At 42.5% G+C, this 20,563-nt stretch overlaps 1 protein-coding gene across 9 annotated transcripts in view; it reads right to left on the bottom strand.

The window, feature by feature from the left end:
* Positions 1-4,050: 4,050 nt before the first annotated feature.
* NXPE3 (neurexophilin and PC-esterase domain family member 3) overlaps positions 4,051-20,563 on the bottom strand; it is a 70,198-nt gene continuing 53,685 nt past the window's right edge. For 8 of the 9 annotated variants that reach the window (XM_042853398.2, XM_065573899.1, XM_065573896.1 and 5 more), the window contains 11 exons: positions 12,070-12,209; positions 10,972-11,008; positions 10,746-10,849; positions 9,874-10,631; positions 9,390-9,495; positions 8,930-9,076; positions 8,505-8,568; positions 7,702-7,871; positions 6,920-7,030; positions 6,629-6,796; positions 4,051-5,517 (listed from right to left, as the gene is read on the bottom strand). In XM_042853398.2, the coding sequence (XP_042709332.2) occupies positions 5,464-5,517; positions 6,629-6,796; positions 6,920-7,030; positions 7,702-7,871; positions 8,505-8,568; positions 8,930-9,076; positions 9,390-9,495; positions 9,874-10,631; positions 10,746-10,849; positions 10,972-11,008; positions 12,070-12,209 (1,859 nt within the window). In that variant the 3' untranslated portion in view covers positions 4,051-5,463. Of the gene's footprint in view, positions 5,518-6,628; positions 6,797-6,919; positions 7,031-7,701; positions 7,872-8,504; positions 8,569-8,929; positions 9,077-9,389; positions 9,496-9,873; positions 10,632-10,745; positions 10,850-10,971; positions 11,009-12,069; positions 12,210-14,193; positions 14,510-20,563 lie in introns of those variants that run through there. The other variant, XM_005283577.5, reaches the window with a different exon arrangement.

Raw genomic sequence — 20,563 nt, 5'->3', positions numbered from 1 at the left:
ACTCAGGCCTGGTCTACACTAACCCCCCAATTCGAACTAAGGTACGCAACTTCAGCTACGTGAATAATGTAGCTGAAGTCGACGTACCTTAGTTCGAACTTACCGCGGTCCAGACCTGGCAGGCAGGCTCCCCCGTCGACTCCGCGTACTCCTCGCGGCGAGCAGGATTACCGGAGTCGATGGGGAGCACTTCTGGGTTCGATTTATCGCGTCCAGACAAGACGCGATAAATCAAACCCAGAAGTTCGATTGCCAGCCGCCAAACCAGCACGTAAGTATAGACAAGCCCTTAGACACTAAAAACAGGTTGGAATCACAGCCAGAGCAAAGCTACAGTAGCAACAGGACAACTTTTTTCAACCATATGCTCCCACTCCTAAATCAAATGCTTCAACTGCACCATCTTACTCATCCTTCCTCAGGCTACCCTGTGAGCAAAGAGAAGCAGAAAAAACTCACCAGAAACTGAAAGGGAAGCCAAGTGTGAAGTATGGGGTAATGCAACACCCACCTCCTTGAAAGGCAAACTTCAAAGAGCAGCTTTACAAAACAGCCATGAAAATTAACCAGCCCAGACACACACAAAAACCTACTCTGCCACCCTTTATCAATGTATTACAGTAAAGAAGAAACTAGTGACACTTTACTCACCCCATCCAAAAAGACATTATTCTTCCCTTGTTATTGTAGGGCTGGGATAAGCAGATGACAAACAGGGAAGCAAACAAATCAAAGGTCAGGATCCAGGTTTGTGAAAAACATCACATAAAAGCAACTATATGTTTACTCAGTGTGTGTACAGGTCCTCGCACAATGGGACCCTGACTTGATTGGCATCTCAGTGCTACTACAAAATAAATGTTTATTATTAATAAAAATGTGAGGGTCCAAAATAATATGAAAGCCAGAGGTGCTGTAAGTTGGGTGAGTCTGTCAGGAAAGGAAGTGTTTGACCCTATAGTCTCTGTAAGCAAACTAACTCCCCAAACACCAGAACTGACTCTCAGAGAATGTCCTATAGACTATATGAAGAGAGGTATGCTAGAGTGCCACTCAGAAATTAGCCTTGAAGTAGCAATACTAGCAGTTCATTTTTTGAGCACCTGAGAAGTGAGATACTGAGAACTACTCAGTATTTTAAAATTAATATTCAGCCATTACCAAGTCTCGAGGCAGTTATAACAGAGCAGACTGACCAACACCAAGCAACGTTAACGCCTCCAAAACACCAGCTCAATGCATCACATGCTTTGTGGGCAAAAAAGCCTAAGTTAATGAGCCTTGGAGTCAGTCAGCAAACAATGGCTGTTTCAGGCCAAAAGGAAGGGGTTAATTCCAGAGAGGAAGGCCCGCTAGTGAGAATGGACACCAGAACAAGGACAAGAGTGCTAATCTAAATTAGAAAAGGGGCCACAGCTGAATAACTGTCAGGGGACATGTGTCATTTGGAAAAGTCACTCTAAGGTAGCAATGGCCCAAACTAAACTATATATTACAGTCACCACCTTCAATTGTCCCCAGAAGGGAAATGGGAGCCATTGCAGAGAGTAGAAGCAATATTCTTTTTACAGCTAACACTGATGAATAATTTGGCAGTCATGTTTTGAACCAGCAGAAAACGCTGAAGAGGACTAACCACATTAAGGTGACCGCAGCTACCTAGACATTTGTGAATTCCCCACCCAGGATGACAAACCATTACCACTTGGTAAAATGCAGATGAAAAGTGTTGCTTCTAGACATCAGTACCTCTTGATAATCCTGGATCAGTAAAGAGTCCCAAAGTATTCCAGATGGCTAACTTCATGGATAAACATACCCACTCAAAGCTAGGCTCAGAGACCAATCAAGCCACACACTCTAAAGAGAAGCAGGATGCTCTGCAGAGAATCAACCATTAGGATATATTCTTCTTTCAGTTTACCCAAATCATAAAATAAAGGTGGGAGTTAGGGATATTGGAAACAGTTTGTACATAAAGGCAACAAAGTTTGTCCAAGCAGGAAAGGTTTTAATATTACCTCAGACCAAGTCTGCCACTAAAACTCCTAAAGAAGGTGAAAGGTGATGATGATTTGAATAACCTGACAGGCCAAGGCAATTAAATTCAGCTCTCCCAGTTCTGACCCCTCATTTCCAGTACTGCTCTACCCATCATCAGCTCTTCCCTTCTCCAGGATTGTATTTGTTAGCATAAACAAAGGCAACCAGATAAGCATGCTGCTGTTGCCAGAGAAACAAAACATCCATGTTGCACATTTTGAAGTTGCTGCTGCCATACCCAGCCACCCAAAGGGTGTACACTCAGTCTATGGTTTCTTGATACAAACACAAAATAGATGACAGATGTGGGAAATGCTTCAAAGCAGAGCCATATTTCTAGAACATTATGAGCAGGCACCTTTCCCAATCTGTACCTACCGCATGGTCCACAAGTCCAAACTCACTCCTTTCCAGGATTTGGCTTTGTTAGTCAAAGAATTCAACAATCTGGGGATAAAGTTTAGCTCAATCCTTCTCTCCCAGTTTACTAGCATTCCTTTCTCAATACTGCTCAAGCCCCAACCTAGATCCTCTTTCCCCCGTCCATTATATCCAGGTGAGATAACAAGGCATTTGTACCAATGAATCAGTAAAACCTACCTTAACCCTTTCCCAGCAGTATCAACACCTACTAATGGAGTGCAAGGTTTCAGGCAAATGTTGCCCACCTGCTATCCAAGTCAATTCCTAAAGTTTCTTACTTTAATAAAAAGGATAACCTCTAACCTTTGCCTATTCCATAGTATCTCTCTCTCACACACACAAAAATCACCTTCCAATTTTATGTAAGAAAAAATAAGTTAATTCTATTTGGAGCTAGGTTCTTTTTTGTTAAATTGTGTACTTAGCCTTGGAGATAATGAAATAATTCTGGATACAAAATAAAGTTTTATCAAATATTGAATTTCTCCCCGAGGGTTTTCTGGCCAAAACCTTAATTCCAAAAAAGTATCCCTCCAATGCAAGTATCATTGATATGGAACTGAATAAGGCTCTCACTGGGCCATCTGTAGTACTGACCTTGTACCCAAGCACTTACTATATTATAGCTATATTCTATCACCCTCAAAAAGTACTTTGCTCGCTTGCTGCGTGAGCTAGCTAGTAATGCCCTCAGAGAAGGCATTCCAATATGTTGTCTTAAACCACAGATTAATTAATAAAGTGGCACTGGAGTGGGACAGAACATGAGCAGTATCCTCACAGAAATGAGCGCTCTCTTTCTCTCCCAGATCAAGAGATCAGCTGAGAAACTTTAGATACACTACTGGCAGATGTGGACACACCTTTTGACTTTAGTGTGTCTATAGATCAGAGCCTCTCAAGACACATACTTCCCCTACAAACACTTGTGACCAGGAGACTCTAGGTTAAATTCATTGGCTTATCCAGGTGCAACTTCATGGACTTCGGCAGTTATGTCCACCTACACTAGCTGTGAATTTTACTCTGCTTCAAGTCTCCATTACCATTTGAGATTTCCTTTTCCACTGGTTGATACTTGGCCTCCTCGCACCCTCACTCCCATTGAGTGAAGCAGCATCTGCCTTGCAGGAGTAGTCCTTAAGAGGCCCCAGTTCCTGAAGAAGGCATTGGCAGAGTATCTTGCCCCAAACAGCACCCTGGCATAATTGGGACAAATCTGCTAGAACTTCTCATTATGGAGAGCACAACTGATGCCAGTGGAATGAAATCAAACGGTTGAACCAAACGGACTACAGGAGCCATAGGGAAGAAAGGATGGAGTATCAGGAGGAAAGGTCCAGGGAAGGAGATAGGAGGTTGGCTAAGGTGCCAAAGCATCACAGAGTATAAATGTAGAAGAAGAGAGGGCTCCTTGCATATGAGGAAGGATTGGTCATGTAACGATCGCAGTATTGTGTTCAAACAACCTGCTAAATGGGTAGCCCTCCCAGATCCCAGCAGTAACAATAGAGTGTACCAGGAAGAAGTCAAAATATTTCATCAAAACCAAGTTATTAGTAACAAATACACCACAACCCAACATTTTTGGATTAACAGATTTATTTGAAACTGTACATGAGAATTTAGGGGATATGCATCACAGCTACATTTGAGGATACCAGATTTCTCCAATTAACTTGTCTACAAGACATACTTTGTCAAACAATGTGATCAGATTATCCCAAGTTAGTTACATGGCTTTGGAAGAGAATCACATGTGATGCAAGAACAGTTAGAGCAAAGAGTGTAAGAACAAACTGGATTATTGTACACACTGGATCACTTTGGAAACATGAAATTCTTTCCAACAGAGCATGTTTATACAGCATCATTAGTAAACATTTTGCAATAATAGTCAATTATTCTTAAAACAAAACAATGTTAGCTTCAAATATAACTTGGCTATCCACTATGCTTATAAGGTAAAAACACAGGACTTAACTGTTGAAAGTATTCACCTTTAGTGGTAAATACATAGCAAAAGTATTTAAATTGAAATCAATGAGGGGTTTAAGCTGATATTTAAGTATTTCACTGACTAGGGAGGGAGTTAAGCAATATGTGCTTAAGAACTTGCCTGAATCAGGGCCATATTTATTAAAGCATGCTGAGGAAAATATATACACTGAATAGATAGGGATATTTCTCCCACTGTTAAGATGAAAGAGTCCTGTGCTGGTGCATGCATACAGGGCCTGATACTGTCCCCACAGATTTCCCTGGGAGTAGGATCACGCTTATAGTCATTTAGTTATGGCATTTTGTTTTCTGTTAATAACTCTGATGGATGTATACAAGTGTCAGTGACAATTCATCTTCACTGTACTCTTTGCCCCCACAATCATACATAATGAAATTCATCTATTTGTACAAGCATAATATTAGAATTCAATGTGCAATCCACAATACAAAGTTCTACATTTGAAACACTTGTGTCTTTTTAGTTCACTTCAAGCAAATTACAAAGAACTACGGACTAGCATGATAATGCTACTGATTTATACACAGTACAGCATAAGACTGGAAAAAAGCTACTGAGAAATATAAATATTCTGCTGGCCTCTAAAATTAATATTAGTTTTTCTCCATAAGTTAATATTTGTGTTATTAAAAAAGAACAAACTTAACATTGTTGCCATTTATCTCATAACTATCTAAATACAAAAAGAAACCTTCAACACAATCGTCTTTGCCTCAAAACTAGTTAAACTGTTTAAATAAGTCAGCTTGCCACAGCTATTAAATCCAGGTATTCAGACACCTGGGTATGGAACATTCCCATCTGTTCAGAGGAATTTGAATTGTTAACATAACCCACTATATGATAGTGAACTAAATACTTTTGTTTCATAGAAACAACTCACATTTGCCTCCACAGGGCAAATGGTCTATTTACAGATACATTAGGACTGCCTAACTGACAGTGAGTGTACTGAACTCCAAGACACATGGAGTTTAATATGGTGAAGCTCTTTGCTGAACTGCTTTCCCCTTCAGGATACGTCGTATCTGAAGAAAAGAGAGAGAGAGACAAAGATTAATATGCACCCTCCCATACTGAATCATTCTAAAGTCAGAAAAAATAACAAACCCAAACCTGTGTCCCCTTTTGTTTGCTAATAGCTTAGAGTCTGAGCCCATTCATTTCAGCGATTTGCCTGAACATTAAATGATTTATGCCACTGTAAATGAGGTCAGAATTATTTAAATACTTGCTTAGATTATAAGCTTTTGTTATGAGCATCTAGCATAGTGGGCCCTAGTCCTGGCTGGGGCTTCTAGGTGCCACCACAATACAAATAATAAAATCAAGAACTAGCCCATATTCATAAGTTTGGGCCTTATATGCTATGAAGTTATGACACTGGGGAGGAAAAAAAAAAAAAAGCTAAATATTGGTTCTACAATAAAAAGCTATTGAGAGACAAAATAAATGCTGCATGTACCTTCTAGAATTCTGTGCATCTGACATGTTAAAACTACACATGATCCTGAACCTAAAAATTTAGATTTTAAAGGAAACGGTATTTTAATAACTTTTTTAAAGATTACTATTTAATTATTTAAGGGAATGCTCAGGGTAATTGGATTGAGCCAAATCCTGGTCCTACAAAAACCACTGTCCCACTGTATTGAAGAGTCTAGAGGTGTACAAATTGGGTATAGCAAATCTGCTATGTGATTCAGAGATAAGCAAACTGAACTGCTAGACTCAAAAAAAATTCAATTCACATTTCTGAAGAGCCAACGACCATTCCTGAAACCAAGATCAGCCTATCACTGTCTACACTACTAGCCTTGCGACTCCCCGAGCAACTTAAACTTTTAATTGCTTCAAGCTTTACATTTAGCATGTAGCAATTAGAAGAGCATTGCAATGAGGGGATAGGGCTATTGGAATACTCAATTGTCCTATTCAGAATGGTCACACTATTCTGCTCTCTTAGGAAAGAAGACAGGGAGGGTCTCATCTTAATGAGAACTCATATGTGTTGATAGCTACGTCTCCCATCCAGGACCTACAGAGAGGGAGGGCTTCTAAGGAACAGTCATTGATTTGTATCAGTTGCCAACAATCCCAGGAAAAGGATTGAAAGAATTTGAAGGGTTTTTTTTTTACCTGTTCTCCTACAGGGCCATCAGGAACCAGGTGAACTGGTTGCTCATTCTCCAAGTTTCTAGCACTTGGATCAGCTCCCTTTCGCATCAGCAGTCGAACTGCATCCAACTGAGTCATCCGATACTGCAGGCTGGCAGCCACATGGAGTGCTGTGTTGCCATTGTAAGCCTAGTGAATCAAGAAAGTAACACTATTAAGGATAGGAAGGTTTATGAACCACAGTGTACACACAATGCCATTACCATACAACAACATTCTACTCTACTGCTGAATTCAAGAAAGATACCCTACCTTTGCGTTAACGAAAGAGAGGCAGTTGGGTAGATCCAAAAAGAAACGAATAAGCTCCAGATTGGCTTCTTCTGCTGCCAAATGCAGAGCCGAGCGACCACTTTTACCATCCTATCCAAAAAGGAAAGCAAAAACTTTCAGTGTTACATGCTGGACATTTGGTGGTTCCACTGTGAGAACACAAACATACCTGGATATTTAAAACAAAGGGAAATAACACCTGCCTTTCCCACCCCACTGGTATTGTAATTCTGTGAACACCCTGAAAATTAATCCAAAATTAAAGCAGAGTTAATTCTTAAAAAGTAAATATTCCAGACCCTCAGCTGGTGTTAACATTGGCATAGTTCTACTGAAGGCAAGGGCGATATGCCAAATTTTCACCAGCTGACAAACTGGCCCACTATACACTTGAACTGGATACAGGATCAGCATTTAACTCAAATTCAAATGTCAAGAACGGTGCGAAACTAGTGCCTAGTTATTATGGATATATTACACTGCTTCCAATGACTTTCCCTTTTCATAAAACAGAATTACCAGCACAGCAAAAATTAGTTCATCTAAAAATTAAGCTGTCACTCCTCTCCTAATATGCATCGTTTGCACTGCCTAGCCTGAATAAATGTAATATTCCTATTCCAATCACATAAATTAGATCCTACTGTGCTTTGATGCTTTTTTTTTTATTAGCTCTGCTTCATTTGTAATAAGTGATTCTTTTCACTTGGACAGTTCTCTTGAGACCAGTCAGTGCCCAGTTAAGGAATTATTGCTCTTACTTTTGCTTCGACCGAGGCTCCCATTTGGATCAGAGCTTTGATGGTGTCCACCAGGCTCTTGTTTTTCAACAGAAGCTCCTGGACTTCAGGAGAGTGCGGCGGCTGACTGTTCCGGAGTTCGTGCACCACAGCATTATGGGCCAGCACTGCACAGTGCAAAGCTGTGAACCCTTAAAATTAAAAAAAATTCAATGAGCAAACAGTAAAGAACCACTGGACAGGCAGCTTGTTTCAAAGGGGCTCCCTTCTGTGGTTCCACTTTTCTGACTAACACCAGATGTCCTTGTGCTGCTCTGTGTTTGTGATGTCAGGGGTTAAACAGTAACCAGTTCCCAGCAGGTGACTAATGGAAGAACTGATTTTCAGAAGACTGCGTTATAACATGTACTTTAGACCAAACTGTTAACAGAGCAAGTTTCAATTAAACAGCTTTCAGCTGAATTGATGGTTAATTCCTTTGCTCTGTATTCCTTATTCTTTCCTCGATATTCAGCCACACCAGTTATTAGATTAGAACTAGATAGATGTACGTTTTAAACATTTATCCACCAGAGTTAATGTGGAAGTAGTGCAGAATCCAAGAAAGTAAGTTCATAGAAACTAACATAGTTTCTACTTGCTTAGGAAAACCTAGCTGATGTGCCAATCACAATTATCTTCAGGTGGGAAAGAAACATTTGACGCCCCTAGCTGTATTGCTTTTTGCCCAGTGTAGCATGTGTGTCAGCGGCTACGAAACACAAGACTCAGCAACTCTGGATTAAAAAAAAAAAAAAAAAAAACCACCACTCATAGCTGCTCACCATCATAGTTTGTCGCCTCAAGGGCCACATACTGACTACTTCCAACGGCTCCCTTCTGGATTGCCTACAAAAGTGGGGATGAAGTACTCATTAGTTCAATCCAAAAGACATATTGGTAATTAAAGCATTTATGACACCTTGCTACAACAGTGTGTTGGGAATAAAAAAGGAAACGATAATATTAAAGGAGAATACTCTTTTTTTTTTTAAATAAAAAGGTACTACAGGATTCCACAGTAATGGCCTAATACACTGTAGATCATCTTAAAGCAAGCTGCAGGTTTTATAAAAGCTTGTTGACAATACTTTGGCAGCCCAGAGGACTGTTTTCAGAATCTTCTGGGAAGGGTCATACAAGACTGTAAAGCCATTAGGGATTGGGAGGAAGGCAAAGGGAAAAGCTTCACAGCCTTTCTGACTCTTACCTGAAGGACTTGGGAATGCCCCTTTTCAGCACAAACATGCAATGGCGTTCTACCCCAGCAGTCTGTGGTGTTCACTTGGGCCCCCAAGCTAACCAAGTCCTGGACAATAAGATGCTGATTGGCCGCCACGGCCACCTGAAAGGCACTCTGCAAATATTGAGAAACAAAGTTAACATATTAGTCAGCTGTTATCTACCAGGAAATGGGTACTAAAAATATCCCGAATACAAAACTATTAATAAAACAATGCTTATGGACACTGGGAAGCTTGGACAAACAACTCCAAGAACAGAATGTTACTGGTTCTGGGTAATCCACTGAACTGGTGACAGCCCAAGGTGGCATGCAGGCTCAACCTCAGGTTTAATATTAACAAGCATTCCACCGCATTTGGCTTAGGGCTTGGAAATGTAAAGCATTTGGAAGCACATACAAGAGGCTGGGACATGGAGAACCTCACCTGGCCATTGTGTTCTTTAATATCCAACATGTGCAGAGCAGCCATCTTTCTAGCAAGAACATAGGAAAGAGCCCGTCGGCCCTGGGCAACAGCAATGTGAAGGAACCTGCAGGGAGGGGCACAAATACAGAGAGTTACAATTTAACTGTGCGAATGGGGGACGTAGCACTGGAGAAATACAAGTGCAGGATATATATGCTACAAGCATTCCACATTCAATGATGGCATGCAATTTGTGCTTTCGTTTTAATTCATGTAAGCAATGATCTACACCAGACTCTAGAACAGTGAAATCATATGGAATACTGGGTACCGGCAATATTACTGTACCACCTTTATTTAATAGGAGAAGCCATCACATTCTCAATATGCACCCACTGCTAATACGTGAAAGGAATCCCATTCCAACTGAACAATCCAGACAGTCAAGCATAAACAATCCACACACTTCTAATTTAGCAGTGGTAAAATAAACAATACTCACGTGTCCCCATCCGAGTCTTTTGCAAGGATCTGCTCTTGAGAGATGTTGGCCAGTTTGTTCTCTTCCTGTTCCACTTGCCACTGAAAGAATGACTTGCCCAGTTGTGTCGTGTTTCTGACAATACCTCGGTGTTGTAGAGAGACATTCAGAGTAGCCAAAGATGAATTGTGTCCATCAAGTGTACTACAGCTATTATTTGGTACTAGGCTGAAATTCTGAGCGTGGGCACTGACATCGGACTGCTGAGGGGCAGTGGCTAGAGGCTGGAGTATATTCTCCGAGTGTTCAGAATCATTCAAGAGAGATGCAAAACTTTGGGTTGGGCAATACGGCAGTTCATGGCTTTCAAAGACATTCTGTTGGTAGGTAGGGGACTGGTCATCGCCAGAAAATGGCCTGTATTCCAGTAATGAATCCTGAGTATATTTCTGTGGCAAATCCTGGGTCTGTGAGGAAGAAAACTGGTAATTCTGGGATGGATCCAGCATTTGTTGGGGACTATTCGCTTGGAAGGCTTGGTACTTCTCAGATGGGGAGAAAGCCTGTGCCCCTTGGATATCCTGATATCGTTCCCCTGGTGAGTTATGGTTAGATATGCTGTGCAGCCAGCTGACCTGCACTGTGTTCAGAGAAACAGGATTTGACTCGTTCTTAATATTTATAATGTTTTGAAGCATGTCAGAACCGTTATCGTGTTTTGGTTCATTTTTATGGGCATCCTCCATGTTATCCATAGAGGTTGGTGTTTGTGGTGGTGTCTGGAGAAAAATTAAAACAAAAAAATGTTAAAAAAATTTATTTAGCTGACCATTTCCTATTACACAAACCAAGTGGAAAAATAATTTAATGTTAAATATTATAGAAGTATTTACCAAGAGGTGAGAATGGAAAGTAGCTGGTCTTTTGTAACTGGGTCCATCACAGAGAGACTCATGAGCCTTTCTTTTACCACTATGAGCGAGTATGTTCTTCAACTCTGTTCAAAGAAAATGCATTTACAATCAGTTTTTAGGTTACTCTTGCAATCTACTTTGCAAATATTCTAAAGTATTTATACAGGTATTGCGCAGAGGCATACAAAAGTAAGAACACTTGTACCTGTAAACTGTTCGTAGTTCATCAATCCTGCTTGTGCCTATGTAGAAAATAAGTACATTATTTTTAAAAAAGCCAAAACCAATTTAAAAGCAGCTCTTTAAATAATAATAATAATAATAATAAAAAAAAAAAAAGAGAAAAATGCAAACACTAACTATCCCCCTGTCCCTTAAAGCAGCCCTAACAGGTGATGGCCTGACCATATTTTCATTTTTTAATCTCCATCAGATTGGATGAAGAAAACAATCCTTTATTTTTAAGCCTACTCTTATGAAAGAGTTCTACAGAATTTTAGAGAAAATTATAACCTTTCTATAGGCTTTTTGAACCATCTTATAGAATGTACCAGAATTATATCCGGGCTATAGAATCTGATACAGTGGTTCAAAAAAACCTATACATTCTATTAAATTCCATAGGATCATAGAGAAAATTCCGTTAAAACCCATCAGCTTCATCCCTATTAATTTCTATAGGGCTTTTCCATAAGAGAATCGCTCCTGAAGATTCTTATGGGATGTCCATAACAAACAAAACAAAATCAAAATCAAGACACACTAAGATATTCCTCTCTCTGGGCTTCCCAATGTCTCATTTCCTGTTTCTGTCTATTGGATTGCAGGCTCCTCAGGGAACACACCACCCACCCACCTTCACTCGAGTCCTGTATAGCACTGAGCAGGCCATCAGCTCTGACAAGCAATTAAATAATAGTTCCCTTCTCAGAAGGCCATGCCCCTCAACCCTTTCCAGAATTCTATCAGACTGCACAGTGAGTTTTCATAGTTTCAAATGTAAGTGTGTGTTTGTGTGTGCTCCATTTGGAAAATAAAGTTTTGTAAGCAAAAAAGACTTTCAAAATGTGTTTCTTTTAGCAAGCACAGTGAAACCACCTGCTGGCTTCTTTCCAATGACCTCCCAACCACAACCTCTTCCCTCCTCCTATTTTGGGAGAGAAAAATACCTCTGCTCATATGGATATCAGCAAGGAGCCAAATTTGGTTTTAGTGTGATCAGGTGGTACATCTGTTCATTCAGAGCTGAACTCACTTACGCCAGAGCTGAATTTGACCCATACCATCAAAAATACTGAATTACCTTGAATTCATCGGCAACATGGCCTGAGGACATCTGTTTGTTGCTTCTAATGTGCAATAGGAGCTCCTTCACTGAATTTTTTACACGAACCCCTTGGAAAGGTCCTCTGTGCTGCTTTCCTCCCCCCATGTGGTGTTCAGCTGTTGAGAAACAAAACAAAAACACAATTAATGCATCGGCACAATCCTGACCCAAGGAGGCAAATCAAGAAACAACTGTGGAAAATAACTTGAAACTCTGCTTTCAACTGAAAATGCAGACAGTCCTTTGACATAAAGATATATTGCACAGAACCTTGCCAGCCAGTGTTTCAGAAGAATATAAGCTGTCTGAATTTTATTTCTCCGGAGTCTTCCAAACCCCAACTCTTATTGGTAAACAAGCTGGAAATAACATAACACATCAGCATCATAGTGGCTAGAAGCCCCAGCCACAGAGCAGGACCCCACTCATAGGCACTGTACAAACACAAGAACAAAAAAAAACAAAAAAAACTGTCCCCTGCCACAATCTATTACATATAAAAAAAATACTAGATGTCAAAATGCTACAGGAGTCTGTATAATAATTTTCAGAATTACTTGTGTTTGTTATCTCCATAGTGACCGAAACTGAAGCTTTAAGAAAGAAAACTTGCTTTGTTAGAAGTACAATAGAACTGTGACACTCCCGGCCTGACCTCTTCTGTCTCACATCCTCTTTAAAATTAAATCAGTTTTGAAGCTACAAAAACAGAAGTAGAAGACAGGAAATGATGACCTAAGGCATTCGACTTGCAAAAGGAAGTTATGTGACCTGATAAGGAAAGTACAGAATCTAGTCTATAAAAATCTATATACTGAAGTCTTAACTGGAGATCCAAATTTCCCTGGCCAGCAGGAGCTGGGATTTCTGTCTGGGAAAAGAGGAAATAAAGGGCTTGAGTCAAAGACCACTGATGTCAAGTAGGAGTCTCTCTATGGTCTTCAAAGCACCTCATCCCAGCAAACAGTCCAAGAGCCCCAGCTTTCCTTAACCAGAAACAGGGCCTTTGAGTGGAGGTATGAAGAGGAAAACAGGCTGACAAGGTCACTCCTACCCACAAAGAAGATTTTTCGTTTTTAAAAAGACAATATCAACAAGATTATTAAGATTGTGCTTATATGATACCCTTACTCCACATGCAGAATTCCACTGAAGTCAATGGGATTACTTGTGGGGTAAGGTGCTACTTACCAGGAGTAAAGGGCATTAGAGTCTGGCTCTACGGGCCTCATCCTACTATGAAGTGCCAAGTGCCCTCCCCACCTACTGAGCAAAGGCTGCTGAGCTCACAGGATTTTGTCCTATAAAAGATGCACTAGACTAGAGGATGAATCATCCAGTGCAAAATATACAGTAGTTTCTTCCCCCATTTGAAGGGTGTTTTCAAAATGACAGTTCTTCTAAAGAACTTTCTTCCTAGCCTACTTTCAATTCTCGAACAGTTATGAATTCGCAGCCGTTCGTTTTCAAAGTATCCCTTGTTGTAACCAACTTGCTTTATACAGTGGTTGTACACACCCCTCCCCTCCTCACGTCAATATAAAATTTAAAAATTATTAAGGGGCGGCAAAGGAAAAAGGCAACAACAGCACAAAGCCACACTTGCAACTATTTACACTTGATCTTCTACCCATCACAGCTTCTTAAATCTTCGGGATCTAGGTGCTATAGAAACACAAGGGATTTTAAGTGACCATGAGCCTCTTTCCTCAGAAGAGGAAATAAGCCGCAGGAGACGCCTGGGAGGTACGCAAGCGTCAGTTGCACGGCTGACTTTGAAGCAGCACTTTTCCCCTCGGAAGATCAACACAGCCCTGCGGCCAATCCAGCGCCCTTGCAATGCAGCCACCTCTGGGGCGGAGGAGGGCACGGCGTGGGGGCACCGCAGCCGGCTCGGCTGACTGCGGCCGTGCCCCTGCAGTGCCCGGGTGAAGGCTGAGGCTCGGCTTTGCCTTCGAGGGGCCCGTGTTACGGGCTGGCTCTACATACCCAGGCTCGCAGCGGCTAATAAATAACCCCCCGGAGGGGGGGGGGAAACACCGGGGAGGGCAGCGCCAGCGCGTCTCTCTCCCGGGCAGGGCTGCGGGGGCCGGCGCGTACCTTGCAGGGCTTGGCGGACGCCGTCCAGCGAGTCCCTCCTCCGGCCGCCACTGCTGCCGCTGCTGACGGACAGCTCGGAGTCGGAGCCGGGCGACCCCGGGGCGGAGTGAGCCGGCGAGCAGCTGCCATCGCTGGAGTAGGGGGAGGCGCTATAGAAATAGGCCAGGTTGAGGGGGCTGCTCATGGAGCCGGAGTCGCCGTCGGCCGGCGCCTCCCGGTTGCTGTCCACGATCATAGTCCTCGGGGAAACTGGCGGGAAGCAGCAGCAGCCACCGCGGGCTGAGCAAGGGCGCCGAGGAGTGGGAGGCGGAGGGGGAGGCAGTGGCTCTAATAGCAGCCCCGCCCCGGCGGGGAAGCAGCAGGCGCGCAGGCCATTGGCCGCGGCCGGGCGTGATGCGCTGTCGAGGGCGGGAGTTCCAGTAAATGCCCAGGATTGGGCAATACCCCGCTGGCTCCGGGGCCTCGCTTGGTTAGCGCGGCCTGCCTGGTTTCAGCGCTTTGGTGGGTGACTCATTAGCCAGAAGCAGCACAGCCCACCGCTCCTACAGCAAGGGACATTTCGTGCTGGGTGGCGACGCTCCGGGCTGCTGAGTGTCAGAGAGTGACAACAGCCACATCCCTCTCCTGTGCACCGCTAATCATAACCGCATCAACCCACTGAGTCATGGGCTTGGGGGAACTTCGACTTTTGACCATCTGACATGACACTGGATACCACACAAGGATACATAAACAAACTGGGGAAGGAGGAAGAGGAATTACTTTTCATTACCCACATTTTCTTTTTGCTATCAGGTGAAAGAGGAGGGGTGTTTGGAATGAACCATGTATTTAATCTGTACACTCAAATCTGACCAACTGTTGAAGAATTTGCAGTGTAAACTACGAAACAAAAGCAGCTACCATACAAACTTTTCACACCAATGTCAGAAACACAGTAGTCAAATAAAGCTTAAAATTCACATATTTCCATGAGCAGTCTTATCATGTGTGCACATTCTTGTTGACTGCAGTAGGATTTAGGTTTGCAAAATCAGGTCATAGATTTTATAGATGCAGCAAAATGATTTTTCTCCTTTCCCGAACCATGTACAATTCAACAGCACACTCAATAATGCTGCACTGATAGCAAGTAGCTATTGTCACTATTTCTTAGGTCTTGTCAACACTTCATCTTTAGGTCAACATAGCTATTGTGCTTAGAGATGTGAAAAATCCACAGACTTGAAGGCTGTAGCTATGTCAACCTAACTCTCAGTGTAGACACAGCTTGTTCAATAGAAGAATGCTTTGCTTGACCTAGTTACCATAGCTCAGGGAGGTAGTGTTCCTACAGCAATGGAAAAGCCCTGTTTCCATAGGCTACATCTACAGCGCCGTAGCTATGCCCCTATAGTCCCATAGCATAGACATGACTTTACTACAAAAGCGTGTGAGATCCTTTCACCCCAAAATACTCTTTGCACACTTGGTAACTGATGAATGACTCCCTAAAGTAATTTTCTGAAAACTGCTCAGACTTTACATATCTATAGCTGCCCTACACCAAAAGGTCAATATTGTACATAGTACTTGAGTGTTACCTAGTTCTTTAGTGGTTAGGTGTGGGTGGGTGTTTTGTTTTAACTATTGTTGCAAATGTGTTTCCCTTCTCTTAACAAACACACAGTAGTTTACATGTGAAGAGTATATAATCCAAATAATTAGATCATGTTGCAATTATCAATAACATTCTCATTAAAATGAGAAGATTAATTAAAAAAACCTTTCACACAAAATCAAATTCATTATGTTATTTGTATTGTGGACGCTCCCAATGGTTCCAGTCAAGATCATGGCCCCATTGTGCTAAGCACTATAAAAACACATAAGAAGAGAAGAGAATATTCCCTGAATATTACCTTGGGGAAGGGGTTCTCAACCCACGGGCCGCTTGTGGCCCAATCAGCTCACTGCTACAGCCCACGTGACATCCTCAGGGCCCTAGAGGTTGTATATATATGGTGTGGATTTGGCCCACATAACACATACAGAGCTGCAGATGCAACCCACAATAGTAAATAAGTAAAGATACCTTAGAGTGATGACCTTTGGGTGAACTTAAGTGGAGCTCTATGTCCCATGAAGAATGTCACATAAAATCTAGCTTCAGTTTAATATGGTTTTTGTTTTGATTTAACTAGGGTTTACTGATTTTTCTATTCTATTTCTAAGCTTTTCTTCTCCGCTCTATTCCCTAAAGGTATTTGAGGTCTAAATCCCTGTTGCTGTCCTAGCATCCAAAATCCACTCAAGGCGCCACACTATGTTTATTAGTAGCTATTTCTACAGGGACATCTTATTTATTAGGCCCTCTGATAAAAGCCTATATTCAGCTAAGGTAGATTAAGGTCTTTCTAACTCCACTGAGCTCTGTAAACAAAAACCCTTTCTGTAACACATACCCCCATTTATTGCACAGGATCCGCTCGCTGGCTCACAGCAACCTTATAAAGGGTGTTGTCATTTCCCAGTAACTTCCACATACATAAAATGACTGTTATGTTGCCACATTTAGATATTAAAACCATCATGCTAAAGGTCTTGAACATCAAGCAGGATCTCTGGTGGCTCCACTGGCGAAGACCCCAATAAACGTGTCCAGTATTGGAAAGTTTTCCTCGGATAGAGGACACGATAGTGGCACAAAGAGGCTGGAATATCTACTCCTCTGAGGGACCAACATAGAGCAAGCACAGCCAAAAATGGGAGAGGCACTGGCAGGAGCATGAGGTCCAGTCAATGCAATAATTCAGCACATGCCACTACCAGCCTCCCCTGGTGGGGCTCTAACAGCACATTAATGCAACACAGCTCCACAGGGCAGGTGTAAATTAGGGTCAGAATATTAGACCCAGTTTAAATACAATCAAATAGAATTGTACCACCTTCATTTTCTGTTACTGAGTGCAACAAACTCTCAGGCAGTGGATAGCTTCCCTATTATAGAACCTCAAATGGGCTCATATACTCATCAGTTATAGGCGGTCAATATGAGGTGCTGGTCAAAAAAAATACCACTGACCCAGGACAGCAAGAGCCAATGTTGTTTTTCTGAACAAGTCATGCAGTTATGCAGTGTACCATTCATGCCAGCTAGTGGCCAAAGTTGGAAACAAACATTTTACTGAAACATTGCTTTAATAAACAAATTCACAAGTAAATACCCACACTTACTTCTATAATATTTGGCCACTGTACAAAATGAAGCAGTGCATTATTATCTCCTTTAAAAGATATAACTTCTCCCTTCTTTCACTTTAAACTGCTGTCTTATACTGGTCAAATATTGGTGGACATAAGGTAGATCTGGTTTTACCTTGACTAGATGTTCCTGATCACTGAAACTACTTAGACATGTAACAATTAACCAGTTAGCTTAATCATAGTTACGTCTCAGCACCACAGCACTCTTTAATAATGACAGTATGAATTCAGTTTAAGAGACATGATTTTGCCAGCCAACTTTGAACCAGTACTATTTTACTCTTCATAACACAGATTCAAAAACTTTTGAAACGCTATAGAGCAACAATGTCGAGCCAGAATCTGGCCCCTGCTCCCAGAAAGGGAATGTAAAGAGGCCACAACCACCATTAGCAGAATATCCTCTGCAAGGAATGACATAGCACTGTTGTATATGGGCCTATGCTGCCCACAGCAAGAAGTACAGGAGTTATGGTAGGGATTCATGGGGGAGTGGCTAGAGGGAGTGCTCTTTGGTCTGGCAAATCTGGGCTGCAGAGCAGCACGTAAGTGTCTGTGCAAGACTCCTGGAAGTTAGAGCAGTGTCTGGGGTTGCTCTAACTCACATTGGAAACTGCCCCAGACCCCAGAATCCAAGAGGCACAAAAACAGAATCGAGGAACCTTTTCCCTGTCCCTCCTGGCCATCATGCTCTGTGCTTTACCTCCCAAGAGCTTATAAACTTTAGATTCATATACACCAGTAAACTATGAACTGTTAGTGATAAGATTCCTTTATCAACATATTTCTGGGATGGGATCACCAGAACATTGCCTAAGTTGTCTAAAGTGGAAATACAAATGTTACAATTCACAAACATATTCCATTATCTAGGCAAATATTTGCTGTACTAAGGCTCCTGATGTAAATGCTCTTTACACTAGAATAAGTTTATTTAGCCTGGCGCAGCAAGCTCTTGGGCCAATTTATACAAATATAGCTGCCACACCCTTGTGTGCCGGAAGGATTTCTAAATAGCACTCCAAAATATAGTCAAACATAACATTGTACTTGTCTTTTGAATAGTATCACAACATTTGGAGGCTAAAGCATATGATTATTTTCTCTTCAGAGACTACTCAGAAGCAGTAGATAAGTTTGCTTTAAGTTTGAACAAGGAGACTGAACAGCTCAGTGGATTGGAAATGGGATGTGACACCTTTTACCTCTAAAATCCAGCGTAGGGAACCTTGTATTGCTTCTGACTTCATTATAGTTGTTCTGATCCCTTTTTTGTGGATGGTGGTTTCCAGGGGTGTCAGCCTAGAACTAAATTGACTTCAAAAAAGATTGTGTTTGTGTGTGTTGTATGATCATACATAATTCTTCATGTAAAAAGGAAAACTGGGAGTGCTCATACACAGTAAATATTTTAGGGTCCAAACCTGTTAGGTACAGAATGCCCTTAATACTCCTTTTTTCTTCATTGGGAGCTAAGGGTGCTCAGCACCTCGTGGGATCAGGCCCCTACTAAGGGCAAAAATGAAATAAGATTGGCCTCTCAGACTGTGGGCAAAACAGAACCAAGATCAGTAGGGAGGAGAAACATCAGAGCTCTTGTGCACTACGCAACTGCCATGCAGCTGATCTGAATTCTTTATAAGTAATGCTTTCCCATAAGCAATTTCTCCATACCCCTTATTCACTGCTAGCACTCCTCCTCCACACACAAACTGCTGTAGGTGATCATCATTTTTCATTAGGTTCCCGCTCTCATTTCTACTGTAAGGGCCTCGGGGCAGGGACTGGTCTCTAAAGCAACACGCACAGCAGTGACACCATAATGTATAGATAATTAATAAGCAAAACGCAGATTTCCCCATGACAAAGAGCAATGTCACATCACCCGGAATGGATATCTTGTTCACTAGTGTGGGATACATACCACACGTGGCTGAATGTTTTGCTCACCAATTTTTACCATAGCATTCCACTTGGAATTAACATTAAGGCTAGGATTTGTAAACACTGCCTTGGTGTTCCAGAAAACACATTTTAACTTATTACATCTAGATAGTGTCTTAGGAACACACAAACACTTCGCTCACCAATGAAATTAAGTCACCTTATGGAGTGGGCTGCAGCAGCTGTTTAACAAAGCACAGTATCACCATTCAACTGGCTAGGACTGGAAGAGGAGAAAAAGTCTTTATCCAATTGAAACGACATGGAGAATTTAGATAGGCAGAATTAGCTACTCAAATTGGAATATGGCGAGGACCCTAGGTTTCCAGTCTCACAACCCATATGCACTGCATTGCCTTGGTGTAATGGGTGAAGGGTAAGTTGAGGAGGAAGTCTTTCTTCTATGGACCTGATCCAAAGCCTACTGAATTAAGGGAGCTCCTGAGATTCAGTTGGCCAGCTTTCATCTATTAGTCTGCATGAAATTCAAGAAGCAGGAAATTTGATCATAACAAAGCTCCTAAACCAGGGGTCTCAAACTCAAATGACCATGAGGGCCACATGAGGACTAATGCATTGGCCCAAGGGCCACATCACTGACACACACACACACCCCTCGCTGCTCCTGGCCCTGCCCCCACTCCACCCCTTCCATGAGGCCCTGCCCCTGCCCCGTCTCTTCTCCACCTCCTCCCCTGAGCAGGCGGCTCCCTGCTCCTCCTCCCTCCCTCCTGGAAAGTGCTAAGCTCCACCAATAATGCACCTCACTCAAAGGACAAAGCACACACTTAGTTAGATTTACTTCTGTTAAAGCCCCCCAGTGCACTGGGCTGCACCACCACTCCATCCCTGCTCTGCCTCCTCCAGGGGTGGCAAGCTTGTAGAAATTTTGGTGGTGCCCAGAACCTGCCCTCCCCCAAACTCCACCCCCATCTGCCTAAGGCTCTGGGATGGAGTTTGGGTGCTGGGTGCAGGCTCCAGGCAGGGGGTAGGGGGTGAAGACTCTGGGATGGAGTTTGGGGATAGGAGGGGGTGCAGGGGTGAGGGCTGTGGGGCTGGGGATGAGGGATTTGGGGCACTGGAGAGGCTCGGGGCATTGGAGAGGCTCAGAACTAGGGCAGAAGGGAAGGGGGGCACTAGGCCAGAGTGAAGGGTGGCACTAGGACCCTGCGGCAGCAGG

The sequence above is a fragment of the Chrysemys picta genome, chromosome 1 (genome assembly GCF_011386835.1).
Source record: "Chrysemys picta bellii isolate R12L10 chromosome 1, ASM1138683v2, whole genome shotgun sequence".
Taxonomy (NCBI): Eukaryota; Metazoa; Chordata; order Testudines; family Emydidae; genus Chrysemys; species Chrysemys picta.
Note: the sequence above shows the minus strand (reverse complement) of the source record. Positions and strands in the feature narration are given on the sequence as shown.